Here is a 19876-nt window from a genome sequence, read left to right as displayed (position 1 = left end):
TTCTTCAGATGCAAGAATCATCTGAAGAAGTGAGGTTCTTACCCACGAAAGCTTATGCTCCCAATACTTCTGTTAGTCTTAAAGGTGTCACAGGACCCTCTGTTATTTTTTGAATAGCATCTGTTCATTAAAATATCTCATGGTATTTTTCTAAATATACAAATAATGTTTATGATGTAGTTTTTAATTACAAGTTTTTGTTGCACTTTGTTATTATGAAGAATAACTATATTCCACAGTATTAAATCATAATGTTTATTGCAAAGTAAAATGCAAATAATTCTTCCACAGTACACCATTCCTTTCCTGGCATATGTAAACAGTGAGATTAGCGTCATTTAACTAATGCATTTCTGTTGTGGCTATAACCATCATATTTTGATAAATCGGAATATGCATTCCATTTTCCAGCAGCACTGTTGTAACTGAATAGGTCAGGGCGTAATATCCCTAGGTAGTTGAATACCATCTCAGCTAAACTGAAATTCAGCCCTTTGTGGAAGGCCTGCACAAGTTTTTGAGTGACTTCAGTGGTGTGTAAGGCTTGTGCAGGCCTGCTGCATGCAAGTGTATTTCACTCCTGGTGAAACTCCATTTGGGGATGGCAGGAGACAAGATGGACTGGACTTGCCTAAAAACTGATATTAGTATTAAAGCAAATGAGACCTCCTGCGTTCGAACAGGGGATTGGTTTTTCCCTTCTTCCAAAGGGATTTGACAGAAGAGAAGTGTAGCAGGAAATCCTAGTTATAACACTTTTTCAGTAAACAGGTTTTAATTTAAGGTAAATTGTGTAAGTAAATACATGTTAATAGGATTGGAATATGCCTCTGTTGTATGAATTATAGATTATACCTTGCTTTTAGCTTAACCAGGTTTATTAAACTAGAGGAGTGAACACCAAGCAGGGGAGAGCAATTTGGAATGTTTGATTATATAATTATACATGTAACGTACCTTTGTTTCCCTGACATTCTATATGAAAAACAGTTCAGGTGGAAGCTTGTAAGGAAATGGTCCAGCTCTGGATGTTGTTTTTTTTCAGCTCAATGATGTATAATTAACTGGTACATTCGGAGGGGGGCTAGAATAAAACATGAGTATGTTAATGCAGCCTGGAGCTGATGTGATAGTGATCATTGCAATGCAGATAAAGCATTTCTTATAACTGTCGTTGCCTACTGGAGCCTTTGAAACAGCTGGTCCTTTAATTGAAAAATAGTGTGGTGCTGTACAAGGCAGAGATGCTAAATGAAGTCAACAATTTAGAATAAAAAAAATGTTATTTACCTTTTATTTAAGTATTCAGACTTCGTTATGCTTTGTATAGCAGGAAATTACTGGGTTAAATTTTTATGAACAGTGACAGCGTGAATGAGATAAATTAAATGAGAATGTTAGTGCAATTTTACAGGTCTTCTGTATACATTGCAGTGAGATAAATGATGGTCTGTTTGTCGGGCAGAGGAGCAACTATTGAGGGTTCATTTTAGTACTCAGTTCTTTGAACTGTCAGACCATAGTCCAGTCACTCTGTTTAACTTCCTTGGAATTTACAGCTATTTCAGGTAGCTGACTATTAAAAAAAAAAAAAAAAAAAAAAAAATCATCATCGTAGTAATTAATAAACTAGTCGCTTGTCACTTAGTGATAAAATGCACTTATAGTGGGATTACCACCTGTTGAAAAAAGCGCCATTCCCATGTTTCCATGTCTGGTACAATGACATGCAGAACACAAGATCTTAGGAGGGGAATGCAGTTATTCTGTGTGTTCATGTGAACACTGGAACCTAGAGACATTCTGAGCAGACATTTTCACAAGACTTGTTTAGATAATATGTAAATAAAATAAAAAGAACTGGCTAGTCAAATTATTAACCAACATACTGTAGTGGACCTTGGTTTAATATACTGCAAATTACTCACTGCACCAGAATTCACAAGCCCCAGCCACACTTCATATTTCTGGTTTGTCTTGGTCTCCTCTAAGAATGCTCATGTACTTAAGATGAAGCCCTCGTTTCTATCATGCTGGCAACTATGATTTCCATCTCAACCAAATGCCAGTAATACCTTGATGCTATCGTATGTTCTGCCAGGTGTGTATACAAAAACATTTTAGAGTATTTAAACATTTTATTGGGTTAACAGTTCATAGCCTTATTTTTGACGCACACCCCCCAAAAATAGCTATTTTACCTTTTTAAAAATAAATTATTTCTGCTACATTTTTAATCCTATTTCATTACTTTTGTTTTTATTAAAAAAACAAATATTTTTCAGAAATCCATAGTGTAGAAAATGGTGGCTTTTACCTACAAAGGGATTGTGCTTTTAGAGAAATAAGGTCTTTGTTGATTAAAACATTTGAGCTTGGATCCTCTAATCTGTTGGTCCTGCTGTTTATTTTTAAAAATATATTAGTTGGGTGCTTAAATTCTGCTTGATCTGTTCTTTGTTCAGTGCATATATTTGTAACTTTTTCTGTATGTTGTATAAATACCTATTGGAATGCGTTGCATATCAGGATGCAAGCTTTATACGATATGAAATAATCCTGTCACTTAAAACAAAAACATTTCTTTTACACAGTTTGAGTCAGAAAAAATTTTGCATTTGGAAAAAGATCTCTATTTGTTCCTATTTTGTCTAATGTTTTACATTGTTTGCTAGGTGGTGAATCAATTATTTGAATTTATACTTATTGAGCAAATAAAGTAGTAAGCTCATTTGTGCCAAGGCCATCTAATTAAATGCTAACTTTGAGTAAGCTGGATGTGCATGAAAGATTAATTTTAAGAGGTTTTTATGACTCTCTAAGTAATGGTTCAGTAAAATCTGTGTATTCTATCATTAGAACATCTAATGTTAAAGTGATATAATATTTAGTCACAGAACTCTGTTGCGTAGGAAGATGCAGTAAATTATTATGGTTTAAAAAACTGATCATATTTTTCTCTAGGAAATGTTTATGGACTCTGTTTTAATTTTCCACCATGAAATGTAGTAAAAGACAGCCCAAAAATGAGACTGGTAAAACACACTATTTTCTCTTTGAATATTTCTACAGCTTTTCATTATCCAAATACTTATGAGCTATTTTTAGGATTAAGTTGTCCTTGCAGTAGACTCAAGATTATACCAAATTTCCTATATATTTTAGGAAACTATTAATGGCTGTACTGTAACTGTTTCAAGAGACATCATCTAATAGAGAAAGGTGTATGTTCTTTAGTGGACTTTCATTAAAAAGTTGGTATTATATCTTAAAATGGCTCCTTGTATTACAAGTTTATAATATGTAATTCTTTATGGTTTTAAAATCTTATTTTTATATTTAAAAATGGTGTTATATGGTGTTATATAAAATGATTTAATAATGTAGAGCAGTGGTCTCCGAACTTTTTTGATCGTGCACCCCTATCAGTAAAAAAAATGTTGAGCACTCACCCCCTGCCGTGCCGGCTCTACCAAAAAAAGTTAGTTCCTGCCCGAACTAACGAAGCAAAAAAAAAACGCTCCTCCTGCCGTGCACCTCCAAAGATCCTCTTGCACACTCCACTTTGGAGACCACTGATGTAGAGGTCCCTAAAACTGCATGAGGCTGATGGAATTTATTCAGTATAAACTGTTTCTTTGATGGTGTCATCATTGTAGTACCTATAGATTGTGTAATTCAACACCCAAGCTCATAACATTATGGTCAAATTCAACATAAGCTACAAAAATTCATAGCGGGGTTTCTTGTTCTGTCCTTAACTCTTTCCACTGTGTCTAGCTATTGCAGAAGCATGTATATGTAGTAATACACTGCTTACACTCTTACAGTAAACCCAGTCAACTATGGAACGCCTTTACTATGTATCCACAGACTACTGAGGAAATGATCCTTATTTGGCCCCTACCATAGTGTGGTTGTGTTTATTTCAGGCTATGTTTAGTATGTGGATCCATGTGAGCAGAGCAGCTCTGTGTACCAAATCGCTGTTAGAGGTGGAAGTTCCTTGTGTATTAATTGGGAGCAGTTTTCCTAAACTGAATAGCTACTACTTTCATTTTTAATCCCCAACGTAAGTAAATTAGTAGCCAGTGGCCTGTTTAATTAAAAAGTCTTATAAAACAAAGAAGAAAATTTCACTAACTCAGTAAGCTGCATTGTTCAGCAATGCAATGCTCAAACTATGGAAGTGCAATTCCTAGATAGCAGCAGAGAAGGAGAGCTCCAGGATGCCTACTCAGAGAGGGACTCTCAATGTTTTCCATTGTTAAAGGCGTTAAATAAGTAGCCCTGGTTTTTAGATGGGGAAGCTGAGACACAGATGCTAGGTGACATGCTCAGGATCACACAGCAAGTCAGTGGCAGGGCAGAGAATAGAACCAGAATACTTGACTCTCAACCCTACACTTCAGCCACAGGATCCTGCTGACTCGGATAAATCATCACAGTCGGCGTTGTCCCCGATGAGCGTGTTGGAGAGCCCAAGTCTGATCTAGTGCATGAAAACGGGGGGTAGCAGAAAGCAATATTCATCTCTTTTATTTAATAAACAAATGTGTTTGAATACATCCAGTTTAGGTAGTGACTCACCTACTTAAAGGGTGGGTGAGACCTAATATCTCTAACAATAAAAGCTTAATGGAACCAGGATGTGATATTCCTAGAAAATTAACGAGATATTTTGTCAATTTTATTCCAGACTTCATTTGTCAGGATATGCAGTGTCCAGGGACAAGCTAAAAGAATTTTTTGACAAATTAACTATGCCACAGGTGACAGATCAGGAAAATGTTAATTTAACAGCCCCTTTGTGCCTACCAGATTTATTGAAGGCTATTAAGGAAACTCCAAATGGTAAGGCCCCTGGCCCTGAATGGATTTTCCATTGAATTTTATACAAAATCTATTAATACGTTTGATGCAACTTTTTTGAATATGGGTAATCATGCTTTATTTCTTGGGTCACCTGAGCCTTTATAGCCATAATCCACTTCTCTAGTTGAGAGCAAAATGCACGCTCACAGTATTGACTGTAATCTGGGTCTGAATGATTCCTCCTGAACAAGTGAGCTTATATAAACCTCAGCAAGACAGTGATAACTTGTGATTGCTATAGCTAAATCCAGTGTGGCTAGATCTTTGACTCCTGGGCACTGGGACTAAGAATTGCAGTCCAAAAATTACCTGTCTCCGTTCAACCCCATCATGTGGTCCTGTCCTCCTACGCTTTGCACAGGCAAGTAATTGAGACTAATAGGGCTGCTTGCATGAGTAGTATTTTGCAGGATCGGTCTAAGCACATGAATCTATTCACCCATGTGGAAGCATTCCCAGGCACGTGCCACATGCTTCTGCAGGATCGAGGTGCACTGGAATTATGCATGTTCAGGCTTAGTTCATCTAGTCCAGTATCCTTTTCTGACATTGGCTAATACCTGATGCCCCAGAGGGAAGTGCAAGAATCCTTATGCCCTTGAGTTAGTGATTGGGGTATGCCCTGACATCATGAGCTATCCCATCCTCTTTAAATGTTTTCATTTAAAAACATCCCATTTCTAGCCCTTGTAGTTGTAAAGATAACCTACCAAATGTGAACCTTGTGTACTCCCTCTTCGTAAGGTCCGTAATAAACATGGAACATTTTTCAGACATTTTCCACCATTGTAACAGCAGTTCAGCTCCACCAGCATTAACAGAATTGGGAACTGTAGTGTATATGAGACGCCACTCTTTTAAGCCCCATGTCCTGTGCCTGGTAAGTGTTTGTGATAAAGGTTCATGGATGTCTCTAGTGGATAGGGCTGGACAAAATCTATAATGAAGTATAATTAGAGAGAGAGATTTGGGGTGGGGAGAGAAGATATGTTGGGACTGATAAAGAACACAATCTATAGAGAGATGACAAGGGAAGGGGGGGAGAGAGAAGGAACAGATGAAAAGATCCTGAGGGGCAATGCAAGAAACATTACCCAGGATGTGTGATGGGGAAGAAGAGAATGCAGTGGCAGCAAGAAGGAGAAAGGTCTAACACAAGCATGAGAGACGGCATAATTTGAAATGTATTGTACAGGACGTTTGACAGTGTTATAATAACAATAGAACACAATAAACTGAGCACAGATGAAACCTGGGGCCAGTGAAATCAAAAGGGAAAACTTCATTGGCTTAAGTGAGGCGAGGATTTCACTTCACAATGGTCTTACTGTTTTAAATTGCAGTAGACATAGCAGTGCAGGTATTTTACATCCTGGCTAAGGTGGAGGATCAGGCCCATATGGGCCTGTTAAAATGTCTGTTGATTGGATTAAGAGCAGAGATAATGTAGTAGTGGCTAAGGAAATAGTGTCTCCCCTTTTTGCCTTTTAATTGAAGTACCACTACCTGCCCTCCACCCCTCTGCTTCAGAGTGTAACATTTGGGCTCAGCAGCAGAGAAGGAACTGAGGGGGGTCAGACTGCATAGCGCTATTTATACCACCCGTGCACAGCGCGGGGAAGGGGAGGTGCGCATGTGCAGTCCAACGGTCACTGCTATTGAAGATCTCTGACTCCAGACGCGAAGGCGCTGCCACACCTACAGTAGAGCACCCCTGGGGAGACACTTCTCAAAGAACTACAATTACTGCACAAAGTGAATAGCCCTCTCTTCTCAACTCCGGGTACGCAGAGGTCTTCCGGGGGGGTACATCCACTCATCTAGATATTTGTCTAGTTTTACAACTGGCTACATAAAAAGCACTAGCGAAATCCGGAAAAACTAACGTTTCATACAGACAATGACTGTTTATATTGCTCTATGTACTACACACTGAAATGTGAGTACAATATTTATATTCCAGTCTATTTATTTTTGAATTATATGGTAAAAGTGAGAAAGTAAGCAAATTTTCAGTAATAGTGTACTGTGACATTTTTGTATTTTTATGTCTGATTTTGTAAGCAAGCACTTTTTAAGTGAGGTGAAACTTGGGGGTACGCAAGACACATCCGATTTCTGAAAGGGGTACAGTAGTGTGGAGAGGTTGAAAGTATTGTTCTGGTGGTGGCTGGGCTGAAGACATGGCAGTTTGTGTCTTGTAGAGTAAAATGTCTGGTACAGAGGTCTGTGAGGGGACATGGGAACTCTGGACCTACCACTAAATGCTTTTAATACCTTCACTAGTTGTTTTTCACTTGGAGTGAAAATATAAAAATTTACACTTTTACTTGAATGTGTCTGTTTCCTCCACATTAACAGCCCTTACCAGTGCATCTAGCAGAGGGCCAATGGTTATCCAGACAAACTTATGGTCCTGTTCATATTTTCTTAAATTCTTTTGAATCTAGCCATGTTTTTTCTTTTAAACAGATGTGTCGAGTTTCTTCTGTACCTTGAGTACGTGGGGGAAGAAGATAGCTATACTTATAACTAAAAAAAAAAAAAAGTATTCAACTTCATTGTGTTTGGGCAGTTTTTACAATACTTCCACGCTAATCTACCATGAATGTAAAAGTACTTCTTATTTTTAAGTTACTCTCTTACTTCTATAACTTAAAATTATATTGACATGCCCAATTATTTTATAACAAGAATATGTTTTATACTCCCAGCCTAGGTGTCCAATATTGAATCCTCTAATTCCATTACTTAAAGCCAGAATTCCTAATGATTAATTCTAATGGTGGTTTCTCTTCTTGGTATAAAGCAAGGATATTATCCTCATGTCAGTTAATTTGTGGGAGGGAATTGTGAAATTTTTTTGCCACTTAAAAGATTATTAGCTTAAAAATAGAGTCCTATCAGCTATAGATTAAACATTTTTCTTCTAACATAAACTTTATTGATCTTTGTTGCTATATTCTTTATGTTTTAATTAAGTCTTAATCTCCCTGGTGCCAAATAGATTTTTTTTTTTTAATACAATAAAATGGAATGATACCAGTTAATCCTTTTTGGTTGTCTCCAAATAGTTTTAAATGGTTAGAAGTGGGCTCAGTTATATATTGGTTTTGGACTTGCCTTGACATAGAAATCATCTTTTATTTATTCTTAACCAACACTTAACCTCCATGTCTGTTTTACAATCCTGTTTCCTGGTAAAGTGAAGAGGTGGTTAAGTTGTCCATCTGACTTAGGTACAGCCATCATATAGGTTTCTCGTAGTTGGAAAAATGTGTAGTGTCTGTTACCACTCAGTGTAATCTTCTTGCTATGGGGTGATGTTTCTGAAATGTTTGCATCTATAAGATTCATCCATGTTATGTGTAGTTAATTTGTGTTCTGTAAGTATCTGCTGGCATGGCCTGCCTGACTCCTCCTAGCCATGATGCCCAACTCCTCTTCCTTCTTTCTGTTTTGATGTGGAAGCCAGTTTCCACTTCCTCCCCCTTTTTATATATCCTGGGAGAGAGAGACCCCTGCATGTTGACCCTTTAGATCTTTGTGCACCAGAGTGGCGACCCTTGGACTCCCTTCTGAGAGTACCAAGGGTGTCCATGTATGGTCAAAGAGGGTGGGGGTGAGGAGGAGAGGAACTGGCAGGCCATCTCTGAGGTAAGCTGGAGGAAGACCATGGGGCATTTAAAACCAAAGTGCAGTTTTGAACTGTATCCTGAAATGATTAGGAGCCAGTGAAATTATTTGAGGACCATGTGTGGTTGGGCTTCTGTGTACCCTTGAGATAACAGGCAGCAACATCCTGCATGTGCCAGAGTCAGGGCACATGGGATGCCATTGAGAAGGGAGATGCTGCAATTGAGGTAAGAGGGGATTAAGGCAGTGCCATATGCATTATTGCAACAGTCAGTTGTGATAGGTGAATTTGCAGGGGTAGAAGCGGAGGACAGAAGCAGAAGTTTAGAGTCAAGGATAATGCTAAAGTTGAAGACTGTGGTGGGAAGTTGCTTTGGGAACATAGGTAGGGTTCATAGTCGTTCTTGATTGAAGATCTTGTGGTGGAAATGTTGAATGTTTCCATAAATGGTTTTCAGTTCTCATAGGAAATCACATGAGATCACTGCCCTTGTGAAACTAATCTTTCACATTTGTTTATATAAAGATATTAATTGATTCATTAAACAGCATAAAAGAACTGAAATTATTTAAACTCGCATAGTAATTCCATATAGAAAGTTACAGTAGTACATTTTAGTTCTAGCTACTGTAATGGACATAAGAGCCCATACTTAGATCAGACCATTGGCCCATCTAGCCCAGTATCCTGTCTTCTGACAGTGGCCAGTGCCAGATTCTTCACCAGGAATGAAAAGAACAGGGCAGTTTATCAAGTGATCCAACCTCTGTCATCCTGTCGCAGCTGCTGGCAGTTGGAGTTTTAGGGACACCCAGAGCATGGGGTTGCAACTCTGATAATCTTGTCTAATAGCCATTGATGGGCCTATCCTCCATGAACTGATCTAATTCTTCTTTGAACCCAGTGATACTTTTGGTCTTCACAACATCCCATGATGATGCGTGGCACAGGTTGACTGTGCATTGTGTGAAGAAATACTTCCTTATGTTTGATTTAAACCGGCTCCATATTAATTTCATTGAGTGACCCCCTGGTTCTTGTCATGTAAGGGGTAAATAACACTTCCTTATTCACTCCCTCCCCCCCCACCAATCCAACCTCTGGAATGTTCATCTTAAAAAAGAGATGACAAAGGGGAGATACAATAGACTTTTTAATCTCTCCTCCTATGGAAGCTGTCCCATACCCCTAATCACTTTTGTTGCCCTTCTCTGTACTTTTTCCAATTCTAATATATCTTTTTTGAGATGGGCAACCAGAACTGCATGCAGTATTCAAGGTGTGGATATACTATCCATTTATATAGTGGCATTATGATATTTTCTGTCTTATTAGAAAAGGGATAGATAATGTTTCCTAACATTCTGTTAGCTTTTTTGATTGCCACTGCACATTGAGCAGATATTTTCAGAAAACGGTCCACAATGACTCCAAGATCTCTTTCTTGAGGGATCATTTAGACCCCATTATTTTGTATGTATAGTGGAGATTGTTTTCCATGTGCATTACTTTGCATTTATCAACATTGAATTTCATCTGCCATTTTGTTGCCCAGACAGGCAGTTTTGTGAGACCCCTTTGTAACTCTTCCCAGTCAGCTTTGTAGTTGTATTGTCTGCAAACTTTGCCACCTCATTGTGTACCCCTTTTTACAGAGCATTATCAATATGTTGAATAGCGCTGGTCCCAGAACAGATCCTTGGGGACCCCCTCCACTGTGAAAATTGACCATTTATTCCTACACTTTTTTTTTCTTATCTTTTAACCAGTTACTGATCCATCAGAAGACCTTCCCTCTTATCCCATGGCTGCCTACTTAGCTTAAGAGCCTTTGGTGAGGGACCTTGTCAAAGGCTTTCTGAAAGTCCAAGCACACTATATCCCCTGGATCACCCTTGTCCACATGTCTGTGGACCCTCTCAAAGAATTCTGATAGATTGGTGAGGCATGATTTCCCTTTACAAAAGCCATGCTAACTCTTCTTCAACATATTGTATTCATCTATGTGTCTAATAATCCTGTTCTTTAATATGGTTTCAACCAATTTGCATACACAAGAATCTAACCTACACAAGCTTTTGTTTTGTCTCTGTTTTACTGTGTCACTTATGTATTTTAATAAAATGTTTTTTCAACAGGGTCATGTTGGTACAACTGCAACCAAAAAAATTGATGTCTACCTCCCATTGCACACAAGCCAAGACAAACTGCTGCCAATGACAGTTGTGACGATAGCAAATGCCAAGGTGCATGACCTGATTGGACTAATATGCTGGCAATACACGAGTGAAGGACGGGAACCCAAACTAAAGTACTGTTCTTTCTTTACTACTACTTGATCTCTGGTTTTCTCCTCTACAACCGTTTTTGCATAATGAAATGGATTTCCATGTCAATATTTTTATAAATAAGTCTTACAGGAACCACCTACACAGTTATCAATATTTCTTTGTGAGCAATACACACACATCTATATCTATTTCTCTTTCAATTAAACTTCTGGGTACTGGATAATGATAAACATATGAATCCAGGGATGTGCAAATGAATCATAATTTTAAAACACTCTATGTAATATTAAGATAAATCGCACCGCTGTTGGCATCATTGATAGGTGTTTCATTTTTATGTCTGACGTAGTTTTTGAACCACTTCTTAATGACCAAGGATCAAACAGAGGTGCATCAAATAAAATCTAGTAATGATCTGTAAACCTTCTGATTTTGACAGTGGTGGCAAGAGCTGGTCAATATCTGAATATCTTTCCCTTCTCCCTGCCTGACTGTGCCTATAGAGTAGTAACAGGATGGCATAACTAAAATGGGGTGCTGAGTGTCTTGGAATGCTATTTTAGTCTTCTGTTTGAGACCTAGTATGCTACCATATAAATGATTACTAAATCATGCTGCAGCCGTATGCACAAGAGATCAGAGTTAAGCTTGTGCATGTAATCTGAACTTTTGAATGTGTCACTTTACAAACGTAATGTTCTTTTAATGTAGTCCTTAGTATTGAATAGACAAACTATACCAATGTGTGTGCGAATATATCATTTTTTCAGTATCAGAGGGGTAGCCGTGTTAGTCTGAATCTGTAAAAAGGACCCTCTGTCATTTTTTCAGTGTTTATAAAGAATTGACAACTATGGGGTTAAATGCAGTTAAGATCTAAGATATCTCCTTGCCCCCATCCTTCTGTGTAAGTGTATAAAGACACCACTAAAATGAAGATGAATATATTGGCAAAAATGCAAAAGTAGTCATAAAAATTCAGTTTTATTTGAAACTGTGGATAATGCCAAGTATCAGAGGGGTAGCCGTGTTAGTCTGAATCTGTAAAAAGCAACAGAGGGTCCTGTGGCACCTTTAGGACTAACAGAAGTATTGGGAGCATGAGCTTTCATGGGTAAGAACCTCACTTGCATCTGAAGAAGTGAGGTTCTTACCCATGAAAGCTTATGCTCCCAATACTTCTGTTAGTCTCAAAGGTGCCACAGGACCCTCTGTTGCTTTGTGAATGCTGCTTTATTCTTTAATTGAGAAACCACTATATCGTGCACTAGGCCCTTATATTTCCTACTAGAACTTGGCCTGAGTCACCTGTGCAATAATAGATCAACAGATACTGTTGTCCTTAGAAATTCTTTACAGCTTCACTCTGTCAATGGATTTTTCAGTATTTGCTATAATCCTTGCATATCCCTTTGCTTGGGGTGGGAGGCATGAAGGGAAGGGGAAGCTGCCCCTAAATTTGTTACGCTGAAAAATAGATTGTGTGCGGTCTTAGAATATTTCTTTACTTTTACCAAAAGAAAAAAAAAATGTTTTAATGGTAGGTCATACAAGTTCTGTGAAATAGGTACTTCATATCTTTTAATCTGGACATCTTTCATTTTAAAATGATACGGTAAAGTCTAGAAAAATACTTGCCCAATATTTGCTGCATAACAAAGGATGAAATGATAACATAATATATCAGAACCACCTCTGGTACAAAAGTAGTATAACAGAGTATAGTAGATGTTTTTATTTGTTAGTGAGTCAAACTTCCAAGTCTGTTCCTTGGTCGTGGCATTTTTCTTGGAAATTTTGCCCTTGCTACTGTTTTTCAGGAATGGGTTTGTATTCATGAGTCCTCTGTATTTGTTCAGAGGTAGGTTGAGAACTCTTGGGCTTTCCTCCAATTCTAGCACAATTGGCAGGACATGAGGGTGGGTGAGTAGAGGAGAGAGAGAGGTTATTCGGATTTACATTCAGATGCTTTTATTTTGGATCCCTGATTATTAGCTGTCGTCTTTATTGTAGAGCTAGAGCAGCATCGGGAGGTGGGCCTTCTCTCAGATTGAGTTCCATGGAGCTTGTTGATTTGGCTCTGTTGTTCCTCCCAGCTCTTTTGGATGGACAGATGTGATAGTCAGGTCTTTGATGTATTAAACATTTCAGTGTTCTGACACTGGTGAAGAAATGTAGAAATAATGGCAGACACTGCCATTTCACTTGCCAGTGTTAATAGCCATTTTCTGTTTTTTAAAATATTTGTTGATCAAGAACGTGATTGTTGTGTATTATTACTATATTTTAAATGCGTGAGATGCAACCAGTATCAAAGTCTCGGCACATGTACTTTGTAAGAACACTTTACACATCATATTGACCAATGTCAACAAGTAAAAAGTATCCCATAAAATAAAATACCAGTGTCCTCAGAAAAAGGCTTGTGTCCTGGAAGTCAACAGATTTTAACTCTGTTGAACCAATGGGAGGAGGTGAATGTCAGTGTCTTTCTTGGGGGTGTGATCACTGACTAGGAATGAGCTTGGCCAGGAATGCTGTCAAATGCCCCCAGATCCCATTACAGGGAGAGGAGTTAGTGGGAAAGCTGGGGGACATTGGAACCCTCTCTCCATGTAGCAGATAAGAACCTGGACTTGGGGGTTCAGGGAAAGGGCAAAATCTCAAAATTTCAATATGATTGGTAAGTATTTTTCTTTGTTCTCATGTTTCTTTGATTCATTTTGTCAGAGCAGCTCAATGCCTGTCCATCGGCAAGGGTCAATTTAACTCTGTTACTTTACTGAGTTCATCTCTAAATAAGGGAATGCATAAAACTAAGGTTTTGTAGATATCATTATTTATTTATTTTATTATCACTTATATTATCGTAGCACTTATGAGCTCTAGTCATGGACCAAGACCCCCCATTGTGCCAGGCACACAGAACAAAAAGACGGTTTCTGCCCCTACGAGTTTATAATCTAAAACAAGAGGCAGCCAGTGTTTACAGACAGACCAGTGAGGAAACAATGAAACCGTATTTTTCAGCATGGATATTCTCCCTTTCATTTTGTTTGCTCTGGAGCTAGTCATTTTACAGATAAAGGGAAGAGAGTGAGGATCAATTTGAAGAAAGCATTAAAAGTTGTGCGGGTTATACCAACTTGTAATCTGGTATAAAAATACAGAAAATAGGCATACCTGCTAATCAAACTGGAGTAGAACAATGAGGAGCTATTCATTGTGAAAGTGCAGCCCCCACCTTCAGGAGAGGAATATCTTGCTGTCAATTTCCTTATCCTAAAATGTTGACCTAATAATCCACAATAAGTGAGCTATAGTTGACAGATTTGAGGGTGTGCTATATCCAGTTTGGCCTGCCATTTGGTAGTTTTGTCTGTTCAGTGTCTCTTGATATGAGAAAGCCTTGACAGTGTTAGCAACCCTGTCCCTGGCCTCTTATATATGAACTTCAGAATCATAACCCACTGGACCGTTCCGTTGCTAACCATTGATGGATGTGCTCTGCTTATTCTGCCTTCAAAAAGCATGTGGAAATAAAAACAGGAGTACAAAAAATTTCAGAACCACAGATTTATTTATTTTAGATTTTTAAAAACCTATAATTTGGTACTCACTGCAGTTAAATTCTTCATTCTGTCTACAATAAATTCAGATTTTCAGGACCTTCAACATTTTCAGATACATTTAGCTGAAATTTGGGATTTAATCTTATCCCAGTGTACATGAATTTACATGCTGGATGAAAAATGTGTAAAATTTGCACCAACTAGACTTGTTTTTTCCATAGCTTACACACAATAGTGTACTTACTAAATATAATATACAGCTTCACTAGCAATTGTTAGAACCTAATCTATTTTATGCTAATATCTTGTGTTAATACCGGCTCATCAGGAACACAGTGTATTAGCTCTGATGCAATAGCAAGTAGATATACACGTTGTACAGTAGACTAAATTTTTCTGCAACTTAATATGTATATGATAAAGTATTTGCTCCAAAGTGATCTCCAGTTCTATAATTTGTCATTTATATTTTGCTTATCCTTTTTCATTGACAATAAGATAGATTTCCTTTTTTTAAAACAAACGCAAATGTGTACAACTAATGAAATTCTGACTTAGCTTATAAAAATAAGAAGATTTCAGAGTTGTGTCTAAACCTATATTATTCCTCAAAAATTTTTGTTTGCTATTTGGGGACATTTGAAGCACGGTCAGTTTGTAGCACGTGACAGATGTCATGTACTTGCAATCGAGAAGGACATGTATGGATTGAGGACAGCATTTCAGTGTTGATAATTATGTTTTTGGCACTTTGGGATCTCTCTCAGACCATACTGAATGTGGTGTTCTGATGCATGCCTGTATCTCCCCCTAGCTTTAATGGGAATTATGTACATGTGGCAAGTACAAAACAGACATTTTAATGTTATTTATACAGAGTCATAAACGTTTGTACATTAGGGGAGTTGTGCCAAACGAATAGTTCCTGCCTCAGAAGGGCTAGCAGTCTAAGGGCAGAGCCAGGAATGGCTCAGAACAGTATAGTATAAAGATGAGTGCCAGGTGGGCATTCACACTGGAATGTGTCATGGAATGCGGATGGGCTGATTTTTTAGTAGCTTTATGAAAAGGAGGACAGTGCATGTGCAGAACTACACTATAGTGTGTTAATAGAAATACAGACTGAAATGCATCTCTTCAGTCTAAATTGATATTCCTGTACATTTCTAAATTCTGTTGCCAGTCCTGCCTTTGATCAGTTTTCCTAAAGTTTACTGCTGTGTTCCTGAAGAAGTTTAAAATTAGTTCTACAATGATGTATCAGTTCTTCATAACAGTTGAGAGGCTCATAAAAATTTCTTTTACATTACAGAATTTATAGTGACAAACATTGCTAGATTACTTTCTTGTTAGCCATCCATTTAGCAAATTTACAGTTTACATTAATATTAATGTGTCATTATTACCTATTTTATATAATAAATATCTTAGACATGACAGTATGCATATAGATCACCTGGAGTAAGCGCTCTCAATAAGCACAGTTGCAACCAAAGGTTTGTGAATTAATTGAGAAAATTGCAAATCAGGTAGTCAGCGAAATAATTCATTGTCACATCCAATCAATAAACTTTGTAAATCAACTCATTTAATTCAAAAAATGATCTATATAGATCAAGCGACCAATTAAACAATTAGCATACACTTTGCAATTAATTAATTTAAGCATCAATCATGCAATTAAAACTCCAAATTTAAACTGCAGAGTTTAGAAACATACTGCCATGTGAACACTGAGGCTATACTTCATGCCTCTAGAACAAGACTGAATGCTGGCAGACTTAAAGTTAAAAAAAAATAAAATAAAATTAGAGCTGAACAATATAAGTATTAGTGTTTACATTTTAATATGATAAATGTGATAATGAGCCAACATTATTATGTTTTGTATATATTGAGCTAGATCTCTGTGATTCTAGCCTGTGGAAAGAAACTGGTTTAGCGCTCTCTCCCCCCCTCGTGCCCTCCCCCCATCATATGCCTGAGAAACTTGTGTATATTTATTTCAGGCATTAATGCATAATAATGTTAACTACTTTGATTGGGCTGTATAGAACTTAAAAGGTGTTTTTGTGTAGCTTGCTGTCCACCATAATAATAGTTTACATTGAACACAAATCCTTGACTTTTCATGTAGATATTCCCTTGACATATTTTTGTTGCACTGTTTACATGTGTGTCCATACTGCACCCTTTCAGTATATTTTTATAGGTAAGAGCTTTTTTCCACAGTTACTAGATCTAAAACAGAAGAACATAGATATTGCTCATTCAGATTTCATTCTAAAAATGTAACTGTCACCTCATAAAATATGTTTTCACAAATGAAAGAAATATTACTGACGCTTTGTCAAGTCATATAACTTCTACAGATTTTGAAATATTTTAATTGCTGGTCTGTCGTCATTTTGTATACAAATGAGTTAATATGAGGCTGTTCTGCCTTATTTGAATGTTTTCTTGTTACTGCTTTATCACATGATTATGCTAACTAAAGGGTTTGAGGCTTGATGCTGTGTGAAAATTAGTGATATTTAAAGTGTTTTGATTTCTACACCACAGAAGTCTGCTGGCTTATTCTAAACAGCATCCAGCAATTGACACTGGCCCAGAGAATTTAGCTGGCTATGTAGCTTCCCCTCTGAAATAAACTTGCTCTTTGTTTGTTTCAGTGACAATGTCAATGCCTACTGTCTCCATATTGCTGAGGACGATGGTGAGGTTGACACAGACTTTCCACCCTTGGATTCCAACGAACCCATTCACAAATTTGGCTTCAGCACTCTGGCATTGGTTGAAAAGTACTCTTCTCCAGGGCTGGCAGCTAAACAGTCACTCTTTGTTCGAATGTGAGTATTGACACCAGCTTTCAAAATTATCTTAACATCTGAGCATAGACTCTAGCAAACACTTTTTTTCTTCTGCTCTGCTCTGCTCTTAAGCATTTGAACTTTGTAAAACTCAGGTTTCAGGTGTATTTGAGAGTCTTCATAAATAGAATACACAATCCTGTACAGGTCATGCAAAAAGGAAATGCAGTTCAGGCCTTCAGTTTTACCTTTTCTCATAATGGCTAAAATCCAAAAGACAATAGCTTTCTGGTTCTAAAACTGCAGAGAAAAATAAGCCAGTCAGTATGATTCACAGACAAGGTGTTGGACTCTATATTTGGGGGGATTTTCACATTTTTGAGTTTATAATATTCAATTCAGTCTGTGCACACCCTCCTTTGTGAAAAATAATTTATTTTATAACTGAAAATGTAATAAGTTTTGAATCACAAATTAAATAATACACTCTCATGCGTACAGTAGTTGTAAGAGAACCAAACTTCTGGAGGCACTTCAACTTTGGCCTAGCACCTAAATGAGACCATTATTTCCAGCTCTGTTATACATGGAATTTTTACTCAGTGCAGAAAGAAATAATGTAACACTGTTCAGCACTGTGCATCGTAGCTACTGTATGTTTGGTGTAAAATGCAGGTCAGTCATTACAGCATCAATTAGTATCCTAAGCCATGCATAAACTAGACAAAAAATTGGTTTGCAGATGTTTGGGTCCTTCAAAAAGAAAGTGATAAAAGATTTTTCCTTAATATTGGAAGTGCTTTATTCAGTAAAATATTGGCATTTGGCCCATATTCACAACATAGAGGTGCTTCCAGTTATGTATTATCCCAAATGCAAATAAGATGTATTATGTATTTATGATTACTTTTTAGTATAATCCCAACTTTGTGCGCTCTGCCTTGCTGACAGGTATGAAGATCCCTACCCCAAAGAGTTTTCTCAGAAATCCCATGCATTAATCTACTATTCACTCCTCCAGTGGAGCCAAAGTCCCTCATTCTGCCCAGATTCGTTTCATTAGGCTGCATGCAGCTGTGATGACCACTGAGAGACAGCTCATTTTGCCCTCCCTGGTACTTTGCTTTGGTGGGAGACAGGGTCGGCTCCAGGCACCAGCTTACCAAGCAGGTGCTTGGGGCGGCCACTTCGGAGAGGGGCAGCACTTCCAGCTGTTCGGCGGCAGTTCGGCGGACGGTCCCTCACTCCTGCTCGGCGCGAAGGACCTCCCGCCGAATTGCCGCCGCAGATCGCGATCGCGGCTTTTTGTTTTGTTTGTTTGTTTGGCTGCATGGGGCGGCCAAAACCCTGGAGCCGGCCCTGGTGGGAGAGGTGGGCTCCCCTGGGCTCATAGTCCAACCTTGTGTGTTAACTGTATGTCCAATTACTACAGCAGAGTTGTATGTTCGCCATATCATTGAGAAGCTGTAGTGATTCAACAGCTGCCTCTAAGGGAGACATCCAAGTGTTGATCATGTTGTATAGTAGAATAGAACGGAGGAGAGCAGAGGATTTTCTTGCTTCCTTGTCGTCTTCCCAATGCCAAAGTGACTTTCATAAAAGAATAGCATTCTAAAAGAGGAGGGACAAAGTAATCCAGATAGTACATAGAGATCCCACTCAGGACAAGTGCTTATCACGTTGGGCATGGTACAAACATATAGGAAGGAATGGTTCCTGGCTCACAGAGCTTGCCATCTAATACAAGGCAAGGTGTGACAAGTGAGGGTACCAAACAGGGAGGAACCAGGGGAGGTAGAAAGAGGGTAACAGTAATAAAGTCACATGAATACACAGTCTAACCACGCACCCTGCTTGATGGTTCTGAGTCACATAAGTATCGTTGGTTTTTTAATTGTACGCTTGACCTAATCTTCAGTGGTTAGCTGATTTCTTGTAGGCATTGCAGCAGAGATCTGGGAGGGATTTGAAAGAGAGAAGGTTTATAGCCGTACTGACTAGTTCAGGGCAGTATCCATTGAAAGAATGAAAGAGGTCCTTTAGAAGAATAAACTTGCCTTCTTTCCTAAAGTGATAGGGAAACCCTCCACTCCAGAGTTATGGGCCAGGTCTCTCACCTGTGAGGGAGAGGCTCCAGCTTTCACATAAAATATCCAGTGTGTTGCAGCCATCCACTCACTAGAGGCTAAGGGTTCTGCTAAGTCCACAAGAAAGAGAGAATTCTTTTGCATGGCTCATTTCTGTGACTTGGAACTGTGCAAAACAAGAAATAGGCCAAAACAAAAATGGACCTTGTAATAAGGTGTGAAAGATTGCTTCATTTCCTCCTTGTTTCAGCTTCCACACACTCATATACAGCGCTGGAGTACGTTTGAAAGGATATGGTCATCTTAAATATTTGGTTTGATTTTCTGACAAAGCATCCTTTAAATAGCATGTCCTGAATTCTTTTTTTCCCTTCAGAATGTACTTTAAAAATTTTACACCTTTTTTGGCTCCGTTGCTGATGTTGAGAAGAGTCTTTTCAGGAGGCTCAAGAGCAACAATACAAAACGTGTTCTAAATATTCCTCCCTTCCTCTCTGTGGGTGCACATGCATACTACCGCTTCGATTTCAGCTCTGCTGCTGCTGCTGTTACTGATTAAACACTCTCTTGCAAGTTGTGGGGAGAGCATATTTGTTAGCTCCTG

At 38.2% G+C, this 19876-nt stretch overlaps 1 protein-coding gene across 3 annotated transcripts in view; it reads left to right on the top strand.

Annotated features, from left to right (window-relative positions):
* Positions 1-19876, top strand: part of MAPKAP1 (MAPK associated protein 1) — a 161162-nt gene that overhangs the window by 64862 nt on the left and 76424 nt on the right. For all 3 annotated transcript variants that reach the window (XM_034793652.1, XM_034793651.1, XM_034793653.1), the window contains exons 5-6: positions 10651-10823; positions 17048-17224. In XM_034793652.1, coding sequence (XP_034649543.1) covers positions 10651-10823; positions 17048-17224 — 350 coding nt within the window. The remainder of the gene's footprint in view (positions 1-10650; positions 10824-17047; positions 17225-19876) is intronic.

The sequence above is a fragment of the Trachemys scripta genome, chromosome 17 (assembly GCF_013100865.1).
Source record: "Trachemys scripta elegans isolate TJP31775 chromosome 17, CAS_Tse_1.0, whole genome shotgun sequence".
Classification (NCBI taxonomy): Eukaryota; Metazoa; Chordata; order Testudines; family Emydidae; genus Trachemys; species Trachemys scripta.
Note: the sequence above shows the minus strand (reverse complement) of the source record. Positions and strands in the feature narration are given on the sequence as shown.